This window comes from Oncorhynchus clarkii, chromosome 6, assembly GCF_045791955.1.
Source record: "Oncorhynchus clarkii lewisi isolate Uvic-CL-2024 chromosome 6, UVic_Ocla_1.0, whole genome shotgun sequence".
Taxonomy (NCBI): domain Eukaryota; kingdom Metazoa; phylum Chordata; class Actinopteri; order Salmoniformes; family Salmonidae; genus Oncorhynchus; species Oncorhynchus clarkii.
The window spans coordinates 60,045,337-60,072,683 of record NC_092152.1 but is presented as its reverse complement, the minus strand read 5'-3'; the positions used below and the strand labels follow the sequence as shown (position 1 = coordinate 60,072,683).

The window sequence follows — 27,347 nt, the reverse complement described above, 5'->3', positions numbered from 1 at the left end:
ACTTCCAACACCATGAAGGAAATTAAAGGCATTTGATAAATAAATAAACATCATGCCCCAATCCATCACTTGGTTAATGGACGGTAGAAAAAAATCCTAGAAAATATCTATGGAAATGAGTGTTTGTCTTTCCCATCCTTTTCCGTGATTAGGAATTAATTTGAATAGCTAACGATGTTCAACAGAGATGACAGTAGAGTGAGTAACAGAGGATTACTGAAGTGCATACGTGTGAGTTTGTGTGTGTGTGAGCACTTCTTTTAGGGAGAGTTGTTCTTACCTGCTTCAAAGTCATTTGCGTAGTGTAAAAAACGTTTATTCAAGACAGTGTAGCGTAAAAGTTATTTCTCTGATAATAGAGTCTAAATCCCCCCTCCCTTCCACCCCCATCTGGCATAATATGCCAAGTGTGTCTGGCTAAAGCAGACCTTTATTAAGTGTTGATTATTTATTCGATTATTCTACCGGCCTCTGTTTTCTGAGCGGATTATCCTTGCCCTGAGCTGTTCATATTCTGCACTTTGCCACTGCAGTCAATAAGGTCCATTCTGCATAAACCTTGTTTTTGTATATACTGTACCAGTCAAAAGTTTGGACAAACCTACTCCTTCCAGGGTTTTTCTTATTTTTTTCTACATTGTAGAATAATAGTGAAAACATTATCACTATGAAATAACCCATATAGAAACATGTAGTAACCAAACAAGTGTTAAGCAAATCAAAATATATTTTATGTTTAAGATTCTTCAAAGAATCAGTTGTGTTGTGACAAGGTAGCGGTGGTATACAAAATATAGCCCTATTTGGTAAAAGTCCAAGTCAAATAAGCAAAAAGAAGTGACAGTCCATCGTTAATTTAAGACATGAAGGTCAGTCAATGTGGAACATTTCAAGAACATTGAACGTTTTTTTTTCAAGTGCAGTCTCTAAAACCATCAAGTGCTATGATGAAACTGGCTGTCATGAGGACCGCCACAGAAAAGGAAGACCCAGAGTTACCTCTGCTGCAGAGGATACGTTCATTAGAATGAACTGCACCTCAGATTGAAAGCTAAAATAAATGGTTCACAGAGTTCAAGTAACAGACACATCTCAACATCAACTGTTCAGAGGAGACTGCGTGAATCAGGCCTACATGGTCAAATTGCTGCAAAGAAACCACTTGGGCCAAGAAACATGAATAATGGACATTAGACTGGTGGAAATCTGTCCTTTGCTCTGTTGAGTCCAAATGTAGGTTTTTGGTTCCAACCGCCGTGTCTTTGTGAGACGCAGAGTTGGTGAAAGGATGATCTACGCATGTGTGGTTCCCACCGTGAAGCACGGAGGAGGAGGTATGATTGTGTGGGGGTGCTTTGCTTTTATTGGATATTTCAAACTTTTTTAACAAATCAAAAACTGAAAAATTGGGCGTGCAAAATTATTCAGCCCCCTTAAGTTGCTGTGATTACAGCTGTAAGTCGCTTGGGGTATGTCTCTGTCAGTTTTGCACATCGAGAGACTGACATTTTTTCCCATTCCTCCTTGCAAAACAGCTCGAGCTCAGTGAGGTTGGATGGAGAGCATTTGTGAACAGCAGTTTTCAGTTCTTTCCACAGATTCTCGATTGGATTCAGGTCTGGACTTTGACTTGGCCATTCTAACACCTGGATATGTTTATTTTTGAACCATTCCATTGTAGATTTTGCTTTATGTTTTGGATCATTGTCTTGTTGGAAGACAAATCTCTGTCCCAGTCTCAGGTCTTTTGCAGACTCCATCAGGTTTTCTTCCAGAATGGTCCTGTATTTGGCTCCATCCATCTTCCCATCAACCATCTTCCCTGTCCCTGCTGAAGAAAAGCAGGCCCAAACCATGATGCTGCCACCACCATGTTTGACAGTGGGGATGGTGTGTTCAGGGTGATGAGCTGTGTTGCTTTTACGCCAAACATAACGTTTTGCATTGTTTCCAAAAAGTTCAATTTTGGTTTCATCTGACCAGAGCACCTTCTTCCACATGTTTGGTGTGTCTCCCATGTGGCTTGTGGCAAACTTTAAACAACACTTTTTATGGATATCTTTAAGAAATGGCTTTCTTCTTGCCACTCTTCCATAAAGGCCAGATTTGTGCAATATACGACTGATTGTTGTCCTATGGACAGAGTCTCCCACCTCAGCTGTAGATCTCTGCAGTTCATCCAGAGTGATCATGGGCCTCTTGGCTGCATCTCTGATCAGTCTTCTCCTTGTATGAGCTGAAAGTTTAGAGGGACGGCCAGGTCTTGGTAGATTTGCAGTGGTCTGATACTCCTTCCATTTCAATATTATCGCTTGCACAGTGCTCCTTGGGATGTTTAAAGCTTGGGAAATATTTTTGTATCCAAATCCGGCTTTAAACTTCTTCACAACAGTATCTCGGACCTGCCTGGTGTGTTCCTTGTTCTTCATGATGCTCTCTGCGCTTTTAACAGACCTCTGAGACTATCACAGTGCAGGTGCATTTATACGGAGACTTGATTACACACAGGTGGATTGTATTTATCATCATTAGTCATTTAGGTCAACATTGGATCATTCAGAGATCCTCACTGAACTTCTGGAGAGAGTTTGCTGCACTGAAAGTAAAGGGGCTGAATAATTTTGCACGCCCAATTTTTCAGTTTTTGATTTGTTAAAAAAGTTTAAAATATCCAATAAATGTCGTTCCACTTCATGATTGTGTCCCACTTGTTGTTGATTCTTCACAAAAAAATACAGTTTTATATCTTTATGTTTGAAGCCTGAAATGTGGCAAAAGGTCGCAAAGTTCAAGGGGGCCGAATACTTTCGCAAGGCACTGTATTTAGAATTCAAGGCACATTTAACCAGCATGGCTACCACAGCGTTCTGCAGCAATACGCCATCCCAATCCCAAGGGCTTTTTGACCGAAGCTGGAGAGTGATGGAGTGCTGCATTTGATGACCTGGCCTCCACAATTACCTGATCTCTACCCAATTGAGATGGCTTGGAATGAGTTGGACCGCAGAGTGAAGGAAAAGCAACAATTGCTCATTACATGTGGGAACTACTTCAAGACTGTTGGAAAAGCATTCCAGGTGAAGATGGTTGAGCGAATGCCAAGAGTGTGGAAAGCTGTCATCAAGGCAAAGGGTGGCTACTTTGAAGAATCTAAAATCTAAAATAAATGTAGATTTGTTTAACACTTTTTTGGTTACTAGGTGATTCCATGTGTGTTATTTCATAGTTTTGATGTCTTCACTATTATTCTACAATGTAGAAAATAGTGAAACTAAAGAAAACCCTTGAATGAGTAGGTGTGTCCAAACGTTTGACTGGTACTGTATATTTTTTATTCTCTGTAATACAAATAGCCACTTAGCGATTTTATAAGATTGGCTTTAGCTATGCCAGATAGGTTCCCAATCTCCCATAACTAGCTACCAAGAAGACATTTCAGGCTATCAATCAAGTTAGAGCAGCTAGCTTGTCTAACTATCTTAGCTGGCATGCCTGCTGGCAAGGTTGGTAGACTTTAGAAAAGCAAGCAAAATACTAAATGCACTGAATAAGACATTGAATCTTTTACAGAGATGCAGAGAATCATATTTAGCTTATTTTAAAAAAAATTGAACCACCAGTCAGGAGGATACAGACAGCTCAAGATGTATGCTTAGATGTGCAGAAAAAAGCTTCTTTTTTTTTTTTTTTACATACAATTAAGTATAAAAATGATGACTCTAGATTGCAGGTAAAAACTGTTTCAGCTGTTCAAAAAAATGCAAAATTCTCCACCCCCCAGCCATCCTCACGTACTTGGTGTCCCTTCAGATTTTCAGGGTGCAATACGCACCTGGACAGCGTAATTTCCATTCAATCAGAACAGAAATTACTTGCAGACAGCAGTACAACACTTCAGCAATCAAACACATTGATTTGCAATGCTATCCACAGGATCAGAGCTTCTCTCCAGGTGTTCTGTCAGAAATTCCACCACTGTTTAATAAAATAAATGCTTAACGGTTGTTATGAAGGATACTGCAACACTCTTAAAGGTGCAGTGAAGCGATCATGTCAAGCGTTATGAATGCCTTTGTATACCCCATTCTGTTCATTTATGTGTATGTTGATTTTTTGCAATTACAATATATTTGATGTTCATTTTTTTTGCTTTCAGCGATCATTAAAATTGCTTTACATGGGATGGATCGAGAGATGCGAGAGGAGTACCTGGTCGTCATTCAAGCAAAAGACATGGGTGGTCATATGGGAGGGTTGTCAGGGACAACAACAGTTACTGTCACACTAACAGATGTCAACGATAACCCGCCAAAGTTCTCAAAAAGTAAACAAAATGTCCAATTCTCTCTCCATACACTATAGTTAGAACCCATTATCGGCAAATCTGAATGTATTTGTTGTTGTTTGGCTGCGTTGTGTTTTTTCATGAATTTCCACAATAATCAGAATTGTACTAGTTATAACGATGCATAGATGCATAGGGTGAAATAATCATGGTGTCCTATTCTTCAGGTCTGTACGAGTTTGTGATCCCAGAGGAGCTTGGCATTGGTCAACCTGGTGGCAAGGTAAAGGCAAATGATAGGGACATTGGCGAGAACGCCAAATCAACGTACAACATCATTGACGGTGATGAGAAGGACGTCTTCGAGATCACTACAGATGCCCAGACTCAAGAGGGGATCCTTCGTCTGAAGAAGGTAAGGACCTGATGCAAACTGCTTTGCCCTAGGGTTCCACCAACAACCACTTCATATCTTTAACAGCTTCAACTTAAACAAGGCCCAAATACTAGGTTGCAAGACGGGGTATCAAAGGAGGAAGGTTGTTCACACAGGCTACAGGTCAGAGCTGCATATCTAGAATGATTTCATTTAAATTGACCATGGGGAAAAATGCTATTGTACTACATATATCATGCAAAGCAGTTTCAATGGCGAAGATGCATAAAGATGGCGACCCCCATTAATGCACCATTGAATTGATCTATAAGACTATATCAACAACAGCCACCAAATGTACACTGTTGATTTGGTAGATGATTAAATGTACGAAAGGGAAAACAAATTATATGTCATGTTTGCCTCCAGCAATCTAAATGTTTACTGTTACACAGCAATATACAGTATCACACATTTTCTGTAGAACTGCGATGATAGAAGAAGGAGCTACGTCAGGCCTGAAGTATTCAAGTGTATACATGAGTGATGGATGTGTGCTCACGTCTTGACTCATGGTTAGTTTAATGTCTAGAGTTAGAGCTATAGATCATTCAAGTGCGATAGTATGTCATTGCGTTTGGATTCTAAATGACATCACATTAGGACATCCACGATGTCTTCCTGTAACTATGAACAAACTATTGGATGAAATGAAATAATATTTTTTCTGATGATCTGCCTTGAATAGATTATACTCTACTAAACAAAACAGACGGCTTGAGAACAAACTAGACATGATCAATAAGACCTTTGAGATACTTCCCTCTAGTATTTCACAGTGACAGCAGTGCTGTGACTCTGCCTTGTCACTTTATTCTCGTATACTTGGCCTGGAATCTGTTGCCTGCATTGCTAATTGCATGATGGATGAGATTGCATGTGAAAAACAGGAAGTCAACTGCCTACTCTCTTCTCACCTCTACATATCCAGATGGTGAAGTTCAGATTACTTTAGCAGAACTGGTATTTCTGCTTCCGTTCCGCACCCTGAACAACATATTATTGGTTTCAGAGCCCTGTTGCACCAGCTTGTAGAGTTTTTCTTAGCCAATGTGGAAGAACAAAGGATGAAATGGAGCAAATAGCACCACCACACCCACAGCAACAAAAATAGCTCAATAAACTGCTGTCAAATACCAAGTGCAAATTATTAAAGATTCTTTGCGGCAAGGTTAAAAAATATTGATCTAAACATGACTGCAGAAACACAAACTAGGAAGTGGCTTTGTTGTTTTGGGTCTAAGCTTTTTATCTTCCACCCCTCAGGCCTATCGGGGGATGTTAGTGGGAAGTTCTGCTTCCTCCACCAGCCAGCACTGAACTTTGATGTCTCTAAATGGCCTGTGTGTATACATACAGATCCTATCCTGAGGCTCATGGGAATTTGATGCATGGCACAGGAGTGCTCTGAGGTGGGGACATCAACAAGGGGCAAGCATGGGGAAAATGGAGTGAAAAAGCTGCCCCATCTTCATGTGCACATAATGTAGCAACACATGCCGGTCTAACACTTCCACTACCATGTTCCATCAATATGAAAACCAAAGTGCTGCTCTCCGGATTATAGAGTGTCAAGTGCTGCATGAATTGACCTCCCCCAAAACAATGAGTAATGGCAGAGTGGCATAGAGGGCCAATTCAAATATGGCTGACTCAGTGTAGAGGTCAGATGTCATTGAGGATCATTTGAGAGGATGCGAATAGGAATACTATCTTCAAAGTTCTATTCTGAGGTAAAATTGTCGAGGTAGAGTCGCTTGTTGAAACGATCATACCAGTGTTAAGAGACAAAAAAATGAACATACTGCTTTGTTATATGGTCAATTATGCATAACATTTTAAAAGTACAAATATAACAGCAATGCAGTATGGAGTCTGACTTGTAAATTGTTGTTGTTAATCGAATACAAAAACAGAATAGTGGTGATCAGGAAATGGAGCTGAATAGTTTAACTATTGTGGTATTCCTTTCTTTAACTGCGGTGTAATCAATCTGACAATTGACCCCTGTACACTTTGGCCCTGGGCTCCTTTATACTTGGTATTAAGCTGGAATCCTTTGAAACCAATGTTTGCTCTTGGTCCAGCTGTTCACTCCTCTCAACATAGAGGAGGAGGAGAAGAAGGTGGGGAGAGAAGAGAGAGGAAGGGCGGTTAATAATGAAAATGCTCCAAATAGCTTCTCAGACAGCGGAAGACTGGGCTGCAGGGCCCTCTCCATACAGGTGCCCTGACGCCAGACGTGTGGACTTCAAAGCCCCCTGTCAGTCCGTCCCCAGCTGCTTTTCTCTCACAGCTGGGCCTGCTGCCGGCACTGCCCCAGCGCTGGCCCGACCCAGCCTAGGGGACCATTGGATTCTTTTTATTTCTTTGTGAAAAGCTGGAATACATTTTTTGATCCCTCTGCTAACCCCTCTCATTCCCAAAGCCAACTCAGATCCCCTCAAGCGGCAAGGCCCAGTTTTGATTTCCCTATAAATCCTGGTTTTTGAGCGTGGAAGTGACTTGATCCCATTATTTGAGTATTATAAGAGCGGCCAGAGGTGATTCAAAATACAATTGTGAGAGTCTGGGATGGCTGCTAAGACACCAGAGAGTTAAATTGTGGTGTTTTTACATGTTACAAATATTCAATGATGTGTAAAAAAGTAGTGGACATTGGTTCTCAATGTCCTTGTGAAATAGGAATGAGACCAGCTGTAATTTCAGGGGTACGTTTCTTGCCACAGAAGTACTCATAGGTATGCAATTCCCCCTAGGAAATGTCATTAATATGTTAGAATTCCTGAATACACATCCACTTCTATTCATGTGATGATAATGCCTCAATAATTGCTATCCTTCAAATAATTTTGTAACAGTGTTATCGTGCACTACCCACAAAATTATATTTTCAGGTAGCACAAACCTACAAATAACATTATTTTAATGATTTCCTAACACATTTGAACCAGACTGGTGTGATGCCAGATTCGATTCATCTTATTTACAGCCTTATTCTATCCTAGAGCAGATGTGGTAACACATGGATTACTTGAGGTGAGATTGTGGTTATTGCGAATAATTACAAATGTTGTTCCACCCTGTGCTTGGATTATTTCCTTAAATGTTTTTGATAGGATCAGACATCACACTATTAAATTTCAACTCCGAAAGTTCTTCTCCATCCACATCAGGTGCATTTTTTTCTTGCTGCTTTGGACATCAGTGAAAGGTATTTGTTTCTGTCATTTTCCACAGCCCCTGAACTTCGAGACTAAAAAGTCATATACACTGAAGGTGGAGGCGGCCAACATTCGATTTGATCCCAACAGTGGCGCCCCCTTCAAGGATACAGCCACGGTGAAGATTGCAGTGGAAGATTCAGATGAACCCCCTGTCTTCTCCAAGCCCACATTTGTCCTGCAGGTGGATGAGAATGCCCCCATCAACACGGTTATAGGAACAGTCACAGCCCGCGATCCTGATGTCACTGGCAGTCTAGTCAGGTAAGAAACAAGATGATATTCACAACCTCATTTCATTACCAATGAGTGAATTGGCTACAATGGTAATTCATAGTTGTCACAAACCACCATTGGTTCCTCTGCTAGTGTCCTCCTTTACACTGGCATACTATTATGTTCAGCTAATAACAGTTTTACTTCTCTTTCTGTCATATGGTGGTCAAAGCAAAGGTGTGAAAACTCTCTCTCTCCCACTGAGCACAGACTGACATTGAAAAGTTGAAATACTTGTTTACTTTATTGTTTACCCACCCATATAAGGAGTGCAGTGTGCCATGGAATCACATATATATTTTTAAAATATAGTCTTGCCACTGTGCATGTTCCTTTGGAGGTGAAATGTGAGCCGATGGCTGCCCTTGTTTCCTTAGGACCACCATGTAGTAAACTTGAAAGAACAGCACAGGCAGACTTCTCTTAGTGGTGACTTTGTCTACTGCGTTTCAGTTGTGTGACTTATTCTTAGACATTTCACAAGGGCACCTTGTATAGGTTATACAGGCAATTTCTCTCCATCCACTACGTCATTTCATTAATTCTCCAGTGACTTGCCGCTTTCCCCGGACAACACTCAACAGGTTGTGTAATTTCATGGTGAACAGAGTGTGAGCTGGGAATCATTTATTGGCTATTGCCAAAGCAGGGGAATTCAACCTGGTTCCCATCTTCATCATTTAAAATAAAATAGGCATACCAATATAATGTAACCTGTTCTCATGTTCGGGTGTCTCTTTCCTTTTCCTTCTTTTTTTTTCTTCTTCTGTGACCCCAATGTTCTTTTATGTTGCACTTTCACAAAGTTTTTCATTATCACTGTGCTGCGCGTGCGTATTTATTGATGTGTGTAGTGTGTAGATATGTGGTATATATTATTCTGCTGATCTATGTGTGATAAGCACTGCCCTATTTCATTTGTATGTGAACATGTCTGTCCAAGTGATTGAAATGATTGTCATAAACGTACTGTATTGTACTATATTGACACCTCAGACTGGCAATTAGGAATCACATTTTTTCTGTGTAATGATGTATTAGGTTGTTTTTTCAATCTGGACTTTCTCATTGAAAATATACTTTTTGATGTTTATTTCTAATTCCTTGTTTTCTGTTTTGAATGAAAGAGCACTTCATGTATTTACTATTTTGTGGATAAGATTACACATTTCGATAAGTGAATTGAGGCTGTAGGATATTATGCCAGTGTTTGTAAGGCTGTCCGAAAGCTTTCAAGCAATCAGAGTTAGAGGACGCTTTACGGAACCTACTTGGAGGCTGTAAGAGTTTGGAGCCAGAGGAAAGTAGTGATTTTCTGTACGTAAGTGGTTAATGTCACATTGCTTCCCATGTCTGCCAATGTCAATGAAGGCATTCAACAGTAAAGCCATTCTGTTAAGGAGAGGAAGGGAATGGCTCTTACACAGCTTGAGATGTTCCTGCCATCTTGTGTTGTTTCCCAATACTAATCATTTGCTCCACAGCAAGATGGAATGTACCTTTAAAGCCCCATGCAGTCTTTTAAAAATTATTATTCATCACTGTATGTCTAATAAATCACTGTGTGTGTTTATTTCATGAAAATAATTTCCAAAATATTTATCTTTTTTTTTCCCTGAGCGGCCATTGAAATGCTCAGGCTGATCATGTCTTCTTGACACAAATGTTAATATATGTACATACACAGCCCTGATTGGCAGATAGGATCGCCTAGACCAGGGGCCTCCGACCTTTTCAAGCATGAGAGCTACTTTTAAATTATGAAACCTGCTAAATTTGCCTGCTAAATTCAGGGCGTCAATGTTGTTGAGAAAAGTAGCAACATTTTTGTAGTTCTTGATGGCTAACATTTTATCTTTCAAAAATGGCGTGGTAGAAAGGACTGTCAACACATACTGAACAGCTCACGTTATAGACAGAAGCATGCTACATGGCAGACATATCCAAACTCATCTCTCGGCATGTCCAGCCCATCCATTATCTCAGCCAATCATGGCTAGCCGGAAGGTTCCCGACTTTTTCCATGGCTAAACCAACTTTGCTCGTAATTTAACTATTTTATTCCTATTTATGGATGGAATCCAAGTTAGTTATTAAGGCACATCAAAGTTCACATGTTCCAGAAGACATTTCTGCCAAAAATGCATTTTGATCAAAAATGTATGTTTACATTCAAATGCCGCTCCTGTGAAGTAGTGATGTGCAACACACGCCTAGTTTCCTGAAATGAGTCACAAATCGGCTTAATAACAAGTCACATAATATGTTGCATGGACTCACTCTATGTGCAGTAGTCATTTTTGAATGAGTTCTGTATTTCATTTTTGAATGACTTCCTCATCTCTGTACCCCACACATACCTGTAATACCTGTAAGGTCCCTCAGTTGAGCAATGAATTGTGAGCTACTCATGGGTGGGCTGAGAGATACTGGTAGCTCGTCATCAACCTGTTGGAGACCCATGATCTAGAGTCTAGACTCTAGAGCAGGGATATGGAACTTGCCTTCCATTTGTAGGAATTCAGTCAAGGTCTTATTAAAACCTCTTCATTCTACCCCCTCCTTTTTCGAACATTCTGTTAAAAATCGCGCAACATTTCAGCGTCCTGCTACTCATGCCAGGAATATAGTATATGCATATGATTAGTATGTGTGGATAGAAAACACTCTGAAGTTTCTAAAACTGGTTAAATCACGGCTGTGACTATAACAGAGCGTGTGTTTCATCGAAAAGCGCAAGAAAAGGTGGTCACTGAAAGCTGAAAAAAGTATCCATGCGCCACTTTCATGTATTGTTTAAAGGAAACCAAATGTAATATGGAGACGGATGCAATTCCTACAGCTTCCACACGATGTTGCCAAAAACGCCATTTTCATTGACAAAAATCCTTTGAGACATTACCAATAGATCCGTCATTCCATCCAGCCTACAACAATCGATTTTGGAAGATTGAAAAATGGACATTGTTTTCTTGAGTAGCTGCTATTGAATACAGATCGCCCAGTGATCAATTTGATCGCTTATTAACGTTTACAAATACCTAAAGTTGGGTTACAAAAGTAGGTTGAAGTGTTTTGTCAAAGAATATAGGCAACTTATATAATTTTTAAAAATGACGTTGCGTTGGAAGAGAGGTTTTTTCCTGAACTAGACAGGCTATACAAATGGATATTTTGGGCATACATGGACGGATTTAATCGGGAAAAATACCAATTTGTGATGTTTATGGGACATATAGGAGTGCCAACAAAGAATATCATCAAAGGTAATGAATGTTTTATATTTTATTTCTGCGTTTTTGTGTAGCGCCGGCTACGCTAATTATTTTGTTTACGTCCCCTTCAGGTATATTGGGGTGTTGCATGCTATCAGATAATAGCTTCTCATGCTTTTGCCGAAAAGCATTTTAAAAATCTGACTTGTTGGCTAGATTCACAACGAGTGTAGCTTTAATTCAATACCCTGCATGTGTATTTTAATGAACATTTGAGTTTTAACGAGTACATTTAGCATTTAGCGTAGCGCATTTGCATTTCCAGGTGCCTAGTTGAGACGTCTGCGTCTCAAGTAGGATCAAGAGGTTAAAGTTCAATGCAGCAGTTTTCATCTCAATATCAAAGTATTTATTGGTAACAATTAAGCACCTTACTGTGATTGTTTTAAATTAAATTGGTCAAAAATAACAGTTTCTCAAAAATAATTTTGCAAGGACTGTCTGGGAGTGGTCTGGGTAGGGGGGGAGGACTGAAAACTAGCTTTTTTTGGCAGAGGGGTTTGGAATTCTCTTTCTTATTGGTCTATTAACTGATTTATGTCACCAGGCATAACTGGTGATGTCACCAGGCAGGCCAAAACTTCATCCGACCAAAATAGATTGAAATTTCAGGTGGTCTTTTCAAACAGCTCTTACACTAGTGTCCCAACCCCGATCAACATTGCACATCCCTGCTCTAGAACCTACCCTACATACAAAGTATGAGGATACATATGCAAATACAATTGTAGGCAGGTTTTTGTTGTTGTTCAAGAGCACTAAAAGGGCATTATCATCATTTTCACAATTTCAGTTTTATTTCGACCAAAAGTCAAGACATTTTCCCTGTAGGTTTTCATGATGTGTCAGAACTATAATGTACCTGCTTTTCACCACACATAACATGGCATACAATATTACCATTGACAGTTAAATTTATTAAATTGCTTTTATGTCACTTCTATTCTGTAAAGTCTTCTATTTTATCTCCTTGAGATTCTATCATTTTAAAGTGATCTATTTACATTATTTTATGTGTAATTTTGAATGTGCGGTAATGTGTCATCATAGTACTGTCTCTCAGAGACCCAATGAAGAGACAACCAATGGAAGTCTCATCCTGTTTTTATCATGTTGTAATTAGCATATTGTCTTTGTATGTTGCCACAAAGTGTTACATTCTCATTGCAAGGTACCACCAGTCAGAGGATGCCCAGGCAAATGTTATCCTTGACATACAATGCTTTTGGATAGAGTGCCTCTCTATGGAGTCATAATAAGCAGTGTTGTGACCATCGTAGAGGTAATAGGCTGAACAGTGTTAGCCTTAGCTAACCTTAGCCTGAGCCTGATCTCATAGACTAGACGAAACCAGGTAGATGTGAACTTCTAGCAACCTGAAGGTTGCATGTTTGAATCTCTTCACGGACAAGTTTAGCATTTTAGCTAATTAGCAACTTTGCAACTACTTACTACTTTTTAGCTACTTTGCAACTACTAGCATGTTAGCTAACCATTCCCCTTCCCATTATCATAACCTTAACCGTTTAACCTAATTCCTAACCTAAACCCTAATCTTAACCCCAACTCCTAGCCTAGCTAACATTATCCTCCAAGCTAACGTTAGCATTAACAACCTAGCCACCAAGCAAACATTAGCCACAACAAATTAGTATTGGTAACATATCATAAAGTTTTGCAAAATATTAACATTGTACGAATTGCGATTCGTAACATATCATACAAATTGTCATTTGGATTCTATCATACGAAATAGATGATGGACATCCACAAATTTACACCATATGAAATGTAACATATCATACTGAATGGAGGGAGACAGATTTACATTTACTATGTTACGTCTACCCCTGAATCCAGGTTGTGAGTAAAACACTCTCACACCGAAATGACTCACAGTCTCTCAGTCTGACCAGGATGACTCAAGGCCTGTTTCCTCACTTAGACCTCAACCCTCAAGCTATACTTTATGCATTCAACCAAGGTTTCAGGTGGACTTCATAAAATGCAACACAATTCCTTCAGCGTCCTCCCATACTCTGTGAATATGATTTTATTCTTGAATGATCATTATGCTCCAGACCTTGGGCGTTACATGGACACTATTGCTTTGAAGGCTAAAGTAAGAGCCAACCAAGGGTCTCATTACAGTACCTGGTATTGATGATGCCTTAATAATACATTATGGCTAACCTAGGTAGTTGCTCAAAACACCATGTAGAGAAACATTTGTACATTGGTGGAGTTGAGTGGGACATGCACACAGCACTGAGGGTTTAGAAGAGGATCATAAGACTACAAAAGTTTATGGGTAATGAGAACCAGGTCTGTCAGGTGACTGTGTAAGCTTGTCTGCCTTTCTTCAGGCCCCGCTACATCATTTACTTACCTTGACAGCTGACATGTTGCAAATGTTAATACAAGGAGTCATGTAAAAGAGATTATGTAAAATGAATGTAAATTTAATGTCAAGTAGACTTTCTTGTCGAGAAACAAGTTCAGGACATGTTCAGGGAAAACAGGAATACATGTGTCCTTACAAAGAGCTGGTTAGCATGCGGAGGCCAGCGAAATTAGTTCTACATCTGTGATCCTCCCAATAGAATTACTGACCTTATATAAGACAGAAATGTCATACATTTGTTCTCTGTCTCACACTCACACATATTACTGGCTTTATGGCTTATGACCAGCACATTTTAACGATCACTTATAACATTCCTGTTTGTGACCCGGCGAACAGCTTAGTAAATGTAGCTTACAAAGTGTTCAAACCTAAAATAATATTAAGACAGTGTGTAAAAGTTATAAATGTCATATGATTGAATGAGAAAGATGTGTTTAGGGGAGGGCTGCCCAATGTAATTTGAGTCAGGTATTGAAGGAGTGAAAAGTATCAGGTGCTAATTTGTATCGTCCTTTCCCGGCATTGAATTATTTACATCCAATGGTCCGCTCCCAAACACATCCTCACACCTTTGACAGTCAGCACCCATCTCTTACAAGGAACATCTGATAATTGTATTTGCTTTAATTCTTTTCACATCACATTGTCAGTTTGATTGGCACGTGGCAGAACATTTCAGGGTCGGTCTCCCTCCACGTGAAGCTGTCAAAGCCTGCCTGGAATCCACTCCTTCTCCTGGAGACTTCTCCCAGGTGGTTTGGGCTGTCTGCCTGTCTTGAAAGTGCTCTGCGTCTGTAGAGGAGTCCTCCTGGACCTCCCGCCTGTCGTCTGAGGATTTACACCATTTCATTAAAAAAAAAGAAATGTCATGGCTCAATACGTCTCCCACAGTTGGAATCTAGGGCAATGGCTTATTTATTTCATTTTGTGTTAGCTCGTTGTTCTCATTATTATTATTATTATTTGGTCATTGTTGTTGTTTTTCTCCCCTATTTCTCATGCAGAAAATACATGTGTCTGTCAACAGGTCTGTGCTGATAGGGATGAGCAGTTCCACAGTGAAGTAGGATGAGACCCAAGGTTGTGTGTAAAGGGAGATGGGGTTGGGAAGGTGGTTGGAGGAGGTTTGCAAAGCACATTGGAGAATTAGATTACTGAAAAAGCAAAGCATTGGCCAAACTTTTGACTTGCTTTGAGAGAGGCTATGTTTACAGGGAGGGGCATTTAGTTTAAAGGAATATACATGTATGTTCTGTGTGTCATTGAGTGCATTCAAATAATGAATGCATGCATTCACATGCATATGTGACTCACCACCTGGATTCTGTCTTATATAGCAACATTTCAAATTGTGTTTTTATTTTATTTTGACATTCGATAAAGGTAGAGACTCAGAGCTACAAAATGGTATATCATACTGCATTTTTGAGGAACAATGGGACAGTAATTCTGCATTGAAAGTTGATAAACTTGTTAACTCACTTTTCAGAAAATGGCCTTTTAATGTTTTGGTATCTGGTGAAGAGCTATTTGTCTACACCCATTCAGCATCGTTCACATCCTCTTAAGCTTGAGCCCCACCCATCTTTTTTCTCCCTCAGAGTGTGCAGAGCACACACTTGAAGCTCTGGCCGATGATTTGTTTACCTATGGATAACATGAAAACAGCCTAACCAGCTATGCTGGCAACAATTGCATTTCGCTTCTTTGCAGAAGTTTACCAACACCGGCCATATTCAACGAGTGATGTACACTTTAGCTTAAGACATATACAGTTGAAGTTGGAAGTTTATATTAACCTTAGCCAAATACATTCAAACTCAGTTTTTCACAATTCCTGACATTTAATACTAGTAAAAATGATCTGTATTAGGTCAGTTAGGATCACCACTTTATTTTAAGAATGTGAAATGTCAGAATAATAGTGGAGAGAATGATTTATTTCAGCTTTTATTTCTTTCATCACATTCCCAGTGGGTCAGAAGTTTACATTACACTCAATTAGTATTTTGTAGCATTGCCTTTAAATTGTTTAACTTGCGTCAAATGCTTCGGGAAGCCCTCCACAAGCTTGCCACAATAAGTTGTGTGAAGTTTGGCATAGTGCTCATGATGCCATTTATTTTGTGAAAAGCCCCAGTCCCTCCTGCAGCAAAGCACCTCCACAACATGATGCTGCCACCCCCGTGCTTCACGGTTGGGATGGTTTTCTTTGGCTTGCAAGCCTCCCCCTTTTCCTCCTCATTATGGCCAAACAGTTCTATTTTTGTTTCATCAGACCAGAGTACATTTTTCTAAAAGTATGATCTTTGTCACCATGTGCAGTTGCAAACCGTAGTCTGGCTTTTTTATGGCGGTTTTGGAGCAGTGGCTTCTTCCTTGCTGAGCGGCCTTTCAGGTTATGGCAATATAGGATTTTACTGTGGATATAGATACTTTTGTACCTATTTCCTCCAGCATCTTTACAAGGTCCTTTGCTGTTGTTCTGGGATAGATTTGCACTTTTCGCACCAACATACTTTAATCTCTAGGAGACAGGATGCATCTCCTTCCTGAGCGGTATGACGGCTGCGTTGTCCCATGTTGTTTATACTTGTGTACAATTGTTTGTACATATTAACCTGGTACCTTCAGGCATTTGGAAATTGCTACCAAGGATGAACCAGACTTTTTTCTGAGGTCTTGGTTGACATCATTTGATTTTCCCATGATGTCAAGCAAAGAGGTACTGAGTTTGAAGTTAGGCCTTGAAATACATCCACAGGTACACCTCCAATTGACTCAAATTATGTCAATTAGCCTATCAAAAGCTTCTAAAGCCATGACATCATTTTCTGGAATTTTCCAAGCTGTTGAAAGGCACAGTCAACTTAGTGTATATAAACTTCTGACCCACTGGAGTTGTGATACAGTGAATTATAAGTGAAATAATCTGTCTTTAAACAATTGTTGGAAAAATTACTTGTGTCATGCACGAAGTAGATGTCCTAACCGACTTGCTAAAACTATGGTTTGTTAGCAAGAAATTTGTGGAGTGGTTGAAAATGACTCCAACCTAAGTTGGAGTCAAACTTCCGACTTCAGCTGTAGCTAGCTAGGTAAACAACGTGTAAGATCACACACGTCACGTAGCGTTAGCTAACGAGCCAGTCAGCTAACATTAGCTAGTTAAACAACAATGAACATAGTGCCAAATCATGTCGTTACTACCATTCATGAATATGCTGGGAGCTAACCATCCAGGTTCACTGTTAGCTAGCTACCATTAGGCTCTAACTAGCGACGCAAACAGCTGTAGGATTCAATTAATAATGTCAGCTAGGGAGCCAGCCAGCTAACATTAGCTAGCTAGCTAACAATGCACTTTAGCTTGATATGAAACCACTTTCAGTCAAAATTAGAAACGTTTAATATCTGAAAATGTAGCTAGCTAACGCTACAATATCTTACCTGAACACATCATCATGCATGATGGTCTATCATGCATGATAGTCTCCCTGTCATGGATGCCCTGCCACAGTTGCCCTTAGTTTGAAGATGTAGTCCGGAGACAGGTGTTTTCTCCATCTCTTTAGCTATCATAGTCTAATTCCACTGATTTCAAAACTTGATCCTCCAGAGAGTGGAGAGCAACACTTAGCTATGCAGATCCACTACACAAAACTTTAAAAAAAGCTGCGTTTGACAGGATTACCAACACAGACTGACCAGCTCAAATAGACAGAAGCCTTCTATATGGCAGACCAATCCAAATCCTCTCTCGGTATATCCAGCCTACTCATTATCTCAGCCAATCATGGCTAGCAGGAAGGTTGCTGATTTTTTCTGTGGCTTAACCAACAAGGCATGTAATTTAACAATGTTATTTATATTTACAGATGGCATACAAATTCGTTATTAAAGCACATGAAAGTTCACATATTCGAGAAGGCATTTCTGCCAAAAAACGCATTTTGATTAAAACATTTTTTTTTTATGTTCAATGGGCTCTCCTGTGAAGTCGTGACTTGGGACATATGCCCAGTTTCCTGAATCGGATCACATATAAAATACCTTTTAAAGGCCTTGTTGCTCTTGGTGACTGATTTTTCTGACTGGCAGCCTTAATATAGGGCAATTCATATTTGTTGATAACATGTTGTATGGTATTGAGTGCATTTAATTATTGAATGTACACATTCAAGTAAACATAAATAAAACAACACTTTTCACATCAATAACATGTTTTTCACATGCCAAGTGTGCACGTGTGTCCTTTCTGAAAGCGTTTGAGGAATTGGCACCACACAATGCATTGTGACAAATCCAGGTCTAAAGTTACAATGATTTTAGAAATCCATATAAATATTAACTTGAGGCTTTTTTAATGGTCAATGTTTCATCATGTTGTTGCTATTGTTGAGGTTGTTGAATTATATATAAGGTTGTTGCCCTTGAACTGCTCCTTCCGTCTTGCTTCAATCCATAGTACAGGGACATCAGAGTAAACGAGGATGGTCAATTTGGATTTGAATTTAAATGCAACTTTACATTGTATCCCTTCTACCTTGTGACTTTCCCACCCCTCCTTAGATTGAACCCTGTGAAGTTTTCAAACAAGGTCAAGGTAAAGTCAAAAGGAAATGAGAGAATGTAAAGAAGGATGATGGTGCTGATCCTGCTGGGCCCCGGCAGACTTCACTAAAATAAAAGTTTATTTGTCACGTGCGCCGAATACAACAGGTCTACGTAGACCTTACAGTGAAATGCTTACTACAGGCTCTAACCAATAGTGCGGAGAAAACAAAGTATGTGTGTGTGTGTGTGTGTGGGTAAGTAAAGAAATAAAACAACAGTAAATTACCTATTTGTAGGGAGGGGAACATTAAGGAGCCACTGTTTGGAGACCAAACCAGACTCACGTCCACTTTAGTTTTTAAAGAGCCTCCTAAACCGTATTGTGCTTTAATGTCCTCTCTTGCTAATCTGAGGCCTGTAATTAATCCTTCGTTGATAATTGACTTCCTATCGTTTTCCCCATACATTCATCCACAGGAACCTCTTGATGGATACGTCTCCATTAGTCAGTGCACCCAAGGGATTATCGAGAACGGTTAGTTGTGTGCTGCATGTAGAACTTCTAATGATTTACTCTTTTTTTGTAGATACTTTATTGATCGCCACACCGATCTGGAGAGGCAGTTCAATATTAACGTAGATGATGGGAAAATAACGTTGGCCAAACCGCTGGACCGAGAGACAGATATGTGGCACAACATCACAGTAACAGCCACTGAAATCAGTAAGTAACATTTCCAATAGATATTTCTAAACGCTGTTTGTGGTCTACTACATAATTAACTAAATTCAATTTCCTTTTCAAATCAGTGCAATGATGAAGGACAAGTGTAAACTCAGGGGGAAGACAGCTGCTTGTGAACATTCAGATCTGTTTACTAACACAGTTTGAACAACTTCATTGCTGCCTCCAACAAAGGATTGACTGGCTTTCATAATCCTCGATAAAATTGTCTTGCACTTGTAACCTATCTGATGTTAATGGCCGTAGTGTGGTACAAATAATTAGAGTTTGAATTCACAAGGGTGGAAAATATGTTAATCTGCAGAATTTTGATTGAATTAAACAGCTCAGTAGTCAATTTGTGGAAGTGCGAGTACATTTTAAGAAGTATCAAATAAACAGTTGTAAACACAAATACCGACGTTGTATGCACCAATGCCAGCTTCCATTACAGATACAGCAACATCTGTGATCCAGGAAACTGACTGACTATACAACATATTTGAGGTAGTACTACAAACAACTCAAACCATGTGAAAAACTATATTTGCATACAGATTGTTTCAGGGGGACTGTATGTTGCGATAAAATGTCATGTACACCGTGAAGCTATTGAATGAGAAATGTACAATACTTGTAACTTGCTCTCCCTCACCTTTCATAATCAAAGTGAAACACACTAATTGCCACAACCATTAAAAAAAATGCTGTAGAGCATACATTCGTGGCATGTTATTGTAAATGCAATGTGTCTCTGTTGATATTCATGCTAGCTTTGTCAAGCCTGGTCTTATACATCTCACTGTGCCTTTCATGACTTTTGCTAAACTGACTGTGACTCAAGACAGCAGCATCACTGAACACACTTAATAGAAATTTACCAAAATAAATATGTCTGTTTACTATTCTTTGTGGATTGGAGGCAAGCAGGAATCCTCTCTGGCGTGAAGAGGAAGAATTGCATTCCCAGTCCAATTCCGTTGTCATTTGCCACCCAAACGGTGTGGCGTTCTGCTGCTTGCACCAGTTGACATCTGACTAATCAGATGGCAATGCTTGCTGTGGTGGAGGGAAAGTCACATTAACAGAGCACAAGGAAAACGTGGACACTTCTTTTTTTCCCCACTCTGTCCATCTATCACCTTCTAGCAAACTGTCTATTTTAGTTTCTCTCTGTTTCCCACTCTTTTTCTCCTCTCTTATGCTCACCTCTGGGCATTTTGTCCTGAAGCATTCTTAAAATTAAGTGTAGAATCCTCCACTTGCTGCAGTATTATGTGAGTGTGCTAAGGGGTGCTTATATCACAACCTTGTATCTCACAACCATATATCAAAAACATTTTCTGTTTTTTTTTATGTGACAATATGCATCATGTACATCATTGTTTTGAATGTTAGCTATCAGTATGGTCTCACAAACATACAAAGAAAGGAAAGGTGTCAACAGCCAGAGCGACATCTATTGCTCTATGGACCAAATTAATAGCTCCAAGTTAGTGGTTGCAACACTTAAATACAATAATTTATCTCAAAAGGGACTGTCAATTACAGGCGATGAATAATCCCAATAAAAATCTAATCTAATTAAATGGCCCTTTATTATCTTTTTAGACTTCTGCTGCCGTTGATTCATTAATATGCATTTTTTAACCCTCATGCATAAAACATGAGCGTGTTCAGGGGATTTCAAAAGCACTTTGAATGTGATTTTTTTTCTTCTCACCACTCCTGTTTTGCATTCTTGATATCAGCTAAAACTCAGATTGATGTGGCTTCTCATCTGTCTTTATCAGCCTAGGGAATTAAATAAAATAACAGAAAAAAATTTATCTGGGTCATGCAATTTACCTGGGATTTAATTTCCCACTGTACAGTATCCAATGTTATTGTATTCATTGTCTGATGTTGGGTTTTGTTTATCAGGAAACCACAGCCAGATATCACGGGCTATCGTGGCCATCCGAGTGCTGGACATAAATGACAACGCCCCAGAGTTTGCGACGGAATACGAGGCTTTCCTCTGTGAAAATGGCAAACCTGGCCAGGTACGGGGCATTCATCAAGGCTGTCATTGTTGTCTCCAACTGCATATCCTCAGTAATGATAACCCATGGTGAATTATAGCCTATTTATTTCAATGGGAAAGTACAGAGGCAGGAGTGTGGCCTTTCTCTGAGACTCCTCCCCTGACACAACACACAGAGACTGAGGGAAAATGAGAGCAGTCAGCATTGATCAGAGTGAATCATAATTCAGAGTTGTCTTTCATGTCCTCCTCCAGATGGCACAATGGATCTCTTGCCAAAATTCTGCACAAGTGCTTTGCATTCTCCTTCACATCAATCCTATTCATTCAGACAACTACAATAAAATAAAAAAACACCAATGACCAAGATAGCTGAATTCTCGTTTCTAATCAATCACAGACATACAGCTTGATAAGAACTATGATGGCAGATAAATAGATGAACCCAGGAACCAAAAGTGTGCCAGATGAGACAGCACCACATATAACAATTTCAAATTCCAGGAACGAATGGAGGATATTTTTCATTTTCTCTGAGCCAATGTCACGGTCAGGCTTTTTGTGATGGCAAAAATAAAGTAATGGATGACCTCTCTCTCTAATGGCATTGGGCTCCTCTCTTTCTATCTGTTTCCACAGGTGATACAGACGGTCAGTGCTGTCGACAAGGATGACCCAATACAGGGACACTACTTTGAATACCGCCTCATCCCAGAGATGCTAAACAATCCTAATTTCACGATAAAAAACAATGGAGGTAAGGACCGAACGTGAGAGAGAATGACAAAAAAAAATATTCTATCCTGCGGCATATTAGTCCAATCGAAGATTAAATCTGGTTGGATTACCGTACCCAGTAGTTAGCAGATGCGCAATAGCCTGGTCATCAGCTACTTTTACTCCCCAGTGGATTTTGAAAGGAAGTCAATTAGTTGAATCCAAATAGTCTGCGGGAAGTCTTGCAGCTCAATGTAGGGTGACTTCCTGAGAGCTGTTGCTGCATGGCAGATGGCACTACATTTGTTTGCTAAATACGGTGATTGGTTTAGCAGGCTTTCTGGTCTACTTTCTCCCCCTCCCCTGCTCTTTTCCATTACTCTCACGGAAGAGCCCACGCTCATCCTGATGTTGTTGCGTAATGTTTTCAAAGAGCTTTGGGGCGAAGAATCTTCCTCTGGTTCTGTCCGTCTGTTTTGATGCGAAGGCTGCAGGCAAGAAGAACTGCTGTGTCTAGTTGTTAGTAAAAGGAAAATATAGAATCAGGACATTAAATGCACCAGCCTCTTTATCTAAATGGAAACCTGCCACCATGGAAACAGGTGTATTAGGAGACAAATAGGATACGTTCCTGAATCTAGAGGAATTTGTAATGAAAAAACCATAGGCAACATCGAAGCAATATTTTCACATCTAGTTATCATTAAGATATGAATTAAACTGCTACAAACTAATACAAATATATACTTATCGCTAACAGTAGAGACAGGTTTTTACAAATTTGACGTTCACATTTTCTCAGCAAAAATGGGATAGTTTAAGAAATCACTGTTCTTGTTAAAGTCTACACCTAGCTGTTATGAACTGTCAGTATTCTACATGAGAAATATAAGCCCAGCACGTGTATGACTATTTCCGTCTGCATACTGCAGGCAGAGCCACTCCAGCGAAGAGTAGTAGACCTTCTGAACCTGTGTGTGCTGGTTTGTTTGTGATGATGACTCTAATTGCAGTGAATGTGCTGTGGAGAGGATAGGGTTAGCCAGGGCTAGGGAACAGGGTCAGCCAGCTAGGATATGTTACTGCACACAAGCTGTTTAGGCTTTAACCTCATAGTCTTAAGTTAAAATACCTCTGAGAAACTTTCAGGTATATATTGTGATCAATGTAATACTGCTGTATTGATTGCACTAAAGATTGACACGATAGGAACCAGCATTTTACCAGATGCTCTTATCTAAAGTGACTTACAATGAGTGCAAACATAATTATATTTTTTGTACTGGTCTCCTGTGGGAATTGAACCCAAAACCCTGGCGTTGTAAGTGAAACGCTCTACCAACAGACGCTGAGTCTACAAAACAAGACAGATTGACCAGATGAAAACTATGATCCCTTATTGATGTCACCTGTTAAATCCACTCCAATCAGTGTCAATGAAGGGGAAGAGAGAGGATAAATAAGGATTTTTAAGCCTTGAGACACTTGAGATGTGGACTGTGTGTGTGTGCCATTCAGAAGGTGAATAGGGAAGACAAAAGATTGAAGTGCCTTTGAATGGGGTATGGTAGTAGATACCAGGTGCACCGGTTTGAGTGTGTAAAGAACTGCCATGCTGCTGGGTTTTTTCATGCTCAATAGTTTCCTGTGTGTATCAAGAATGGTCCACCACCCAAAGGACATCCAGCCAACTTGACACGACTGTAGGATGCATTGGAGTCAACATGGACCAGCATCCCCGTGGATTGCTTTTGACATCTTGTAGTCCATACCCCGACACATTGAGGATGTTCTGAGGGCAAAGGGTGTGTAACTCAATATTAGGAAGGTGTTCTTAATGTTTTCTACACTCTCTGTATACTGACTTACTGTATACTGGACTACTGTTGACCAGAGCCACATAGGGTTCAGCACACTTTTCACACTTTTGGTATGAAGATGCTACAATGTGATGGACTACATGTTTCCTTTAGACTTTATTGCTAATGTTTCACGTTTCTCTGCCATGCATGCTCAGACAGAGGGTAGACAATTGAACTTACCTTATTCATTTCCCATGTGAAGTGTTCTAAAAACACGTTTTCATGTGATCACGTGATCTCATGTGAAGTTAACGTGATAACATGTGACAAGAAACATATTTTCTACTACACCGGCTTGAGTAGACTCTAACAGGAATAAAAGTGTTTGACAATATGCGTGTGAGTGGATATGATTAGCTAGATAATGAACACAGAGCTCACAGAAGTGTCATCAAAGAGCCCCTGGCACCGCTCAGAGTTGCCTTGTACCATCTTCTAAGTCAGTGTCGCACTCACGTCGCTTCATTTCCACATCTTAGTAAGGGTATGACAAAATAGGGTTCAATCTCTTACAGAGTTCTGCTATTGGAATATGTTGAGGAGGAAGGTGACTGAAAGCCATCAACAGAATACAAATCTGAGACCACAAACCACTTGGCAGCCAGTGCAACTGCTGTTTTTCTAGTGTCATCACCTCAACCTCATTTCATTTTTTCATTTTTTTACTGGATTGCAAAACATTTTGGTTTGTCACTCTACGAAAAACATGCTCTTACTCAGCAGAAGCTAGTTTTTTCTTTTTTTACAACTACTTTCTCTCCCCACAGACAACTCCATCAGTGTTTTAGCCAAGCATGACACCTTCCGGCGCCAGAAACAGGAGATGTACTTCCTGCCCATAATTGTGACTGACAATGGAAATCCTCCAATGAGCAGCACTAACACGTTGACCATCCGGGTGTGTGGATGCAGCAGGGAGGGAATAGTCCAGTCATGCAACGTGGAGGCCTACGTCCTACCCATTGGCCTCAGCATGGGAGCTTTGATTGCCATTCTGGCCTGCATAATACTACTTTTAGGTAAGATAATACTGATACTTAATGCAATTTGATTACATCTGAAAAATAGATATGTAACAAAAATCTACAAACATTGTCTTTGTGAGAGCACATGACTTTGACATGTCCTCTTTTTCGGCAGTTATAGTGGTGCTGTTTGTGACGCTGAGAAGACACAAGAACAAGCCACTTATCATCAAAGATGACGAAGATGTGAGGGAGAACATCATCCGGTATGACGATGAGGGGGGTGGAGAAGAAGACACTGAGGCCTTCGACATTGCCACACTGCAGAACCCTGATGGAATCAATGGTTACCTGCCCCGCAAGGATATCAAGCCAGACCTGCAGTTTATGCCAAGGCAGAGTGGTGGCCCTAACGGTGTGGACGTGGATGAGTTCATCAATGTCAGACTCCACGAGGCGGACAACGACCCCACAGCCCCTCCCTACGACTCAATTCAGATCTATGGCTATGAGGGCCGGGGCTCCATTGCTGGGTCTCTGAGCTCCCTCGAGACTGCGTCCTCAGACTCAGACCAGAACTATGACTACCTCAGAGAGTGGGGTCCGCGTTTCAGAAGACTTGGGGAGCTCTACTCAGTGGGTGAAAGTGATAAGGAGACTTGACCTTTGATCAGCAGATACCCTTTGATTTTGTCCACATACTTGTGTATTATGCTAGGGTTTGCCGGCTTATAGAAACAGCTGTTTAAAAAAGGGGGCCACCTTTTGTACTCTTAGAGTGAAGTATAGCGTTCATCATCTATCACGTTAAGCGCTTTGTATTGTTGAGCCAAACTTAACAATGTCGATATATTAGGAGGTCTAGGATTCTTGTGGAGTGTAATTTAGATTCCGTTGTGGAGTGTCTAGCAGTATTTGGGGTATTTGTCATTCTCTGTGACTGCCAGAAGCATAAAGACCTGGATTCTTGGTAGTTGCCTGATGAAAGAATAGAGGGATTGTGTGACGTTCTACAGCCTTCTTGGACAACATGGAGATTCAACCACAGAACAATTGTACTACTGAGTGGCCCTCATCTCAGATCTCTACCCACCACCCAGATAATCAGAGATAAAATAGGAAACTAAAAGAAAAAGCAATATTTGGTCTACAATACAATGTTGAATGTATGTATGATTTGAAAAAGCAAAATGAGAACCACTACAATATTGGCTTTAAAATGAATTTGTTTAGATATCATTTGATACCAGGTGGCCACATTTATAAACTGTCTGAGCCAGACAGCTTGCTTTATACAACTATTTGTATTTACACGCTCCAAGTGTGGTTTGCAAATATTATTAGCCTATAAAAGACTAAAGCGAAAGACAAAAAAAGAGAAATGTAGAAACTTTGAGGCCTTCTTTTTACAGAAGCAAGCATTAAATGCAATTGTATTCAAATGTTTTTCGAAAATTATCGTCTTGAATCTTCATTATCGTTGTATGATTCGTTTTTTATATATCTGTTCTTATTTGCGTTTGTTTCTGTGCTTCAGGTTATAAGTGAGTGAGAGTTTAGAATGATCCCTTTTCTCAACTGTTCTTTCCACCGCTGAAGCTATTTCATCACAGCTGAACTTGTTGTTTAGATATTGCTGTTAATAAAGTATACAGAGAACAGGAATTACTGAAAAGTAGAAGATTGGATGGAAAGGGAACTTTTACACATACAAAATGTATACTGTTTATCATTATTCTGTATACAGAGTTACCAGTGACCATTTAAGCACAATAGCTGGGATAATTTAATTGATGTGAATATTCGACCCCTCAATTTTCAATTTAATTTAGGAACCACTGGTAACAAAACCCATAAAAATAAAATACAGGCTCTTGCATATTGTGCTACACTGTATATTATTAGACAAAAAATACATGTACATAGTTACTGATAATATCCGTAGCTTTCATTGAGGTGGTAGGTTTTGTCTATGCACGTTAGCTCTTGCACATGAGAATCTAAAATGGCACTACAGCTGCGTGCATACTCAATTTGTACTGATACAGTATATGGCAGTTCTCAGTAGACTTAACAATATATATGAAATAGTGTTACATGCAGATCATATTTTCTACTGTGCTTTAATGCTTATAAATGTGTATGTTTAATTATTCACTCCCTGTAATGTAATCTAAGATACCCTGTATTGTTTCCTACTTTGTGAAATATATTTTTATAAATATTGCTGAATGAGTTTGCCTTTCTTTAGCAGCTAAAATGTTTGGAATAAGAGAGATTTGCATAGTTCCTACTTGAATTGTCTATGTTCCTCATTGTGCATCAGTAAGTACCTATATCAACATGTCACATATCTTATAATTAAAAATTATTTATTTGGTAGTTGATGCAATGAATGGTTTTGAAACCTACAGTCAAGGAAATTATTGGAACCCTTGATAAAGATGAGTCCAGAAGCCCCAAAGCCCTTAGTATCTTGTTCAAGCAAGTTAGTATCTCACTGGAATGACTAAATTGTTATTGTCTAATTAGCCCCCATTTGTGACTGACCGGCTCAAATCGGTCTTACGTAGCAAAATTTGAAATTGTGTTT

General features: G+C 39.7%; 1 protein-coding gene across 2 annotated transcripts in view; it reads left to right on the top strand.

Annotated features, from left to right (window-relative positions):
* Positions 1-26,978, top strand: part of LOC139411362 (cadherin-8-like) — a 73,025-nt gene extending 46,047 nt beyond the window's left edge. Inside the window, exons 5-12 of one of the 2 annotated variants that reach the window (XM_071157637.1) lie at positions 4,157-4,324; positions 4,513-4,700; positions 7,962-8,209; positions 19,048-19,184; positions 21,108-21,229; positions 21,850-21,967; positions 24,557-24,808; positions 24,930-26,978. In XM_071157637.1, the coding sequence (XP_071013738.1) occupies positions 4,157-4,324; positions 4,513-4,700; positions 7,962-8,209; positions 19,048-19,184; positions 21,108-21,229; positions 21,850-21,967; positions 24,557-24,808; positions 24,930-25,417 (1,721 nt within the window). In that variant the 3' untranslated portion in view covers positions 25,418-26,978. The remainder of the gene's footprint in view (positions 1-4,156; positions 4,325-4,512; positions 4,701-7,961; positions 8,210-19,047; positions 19,185-21,107; positions 21,230-21,849; positions 21,968-24,556; positions 24,809-24,929) is intronic. The other variant, XM_071157638.1, reaches the window with a different exon arrangement.
* The last annotated feature ends 369 nt before the right edge of the window (positions 26,979-27,347 follow it).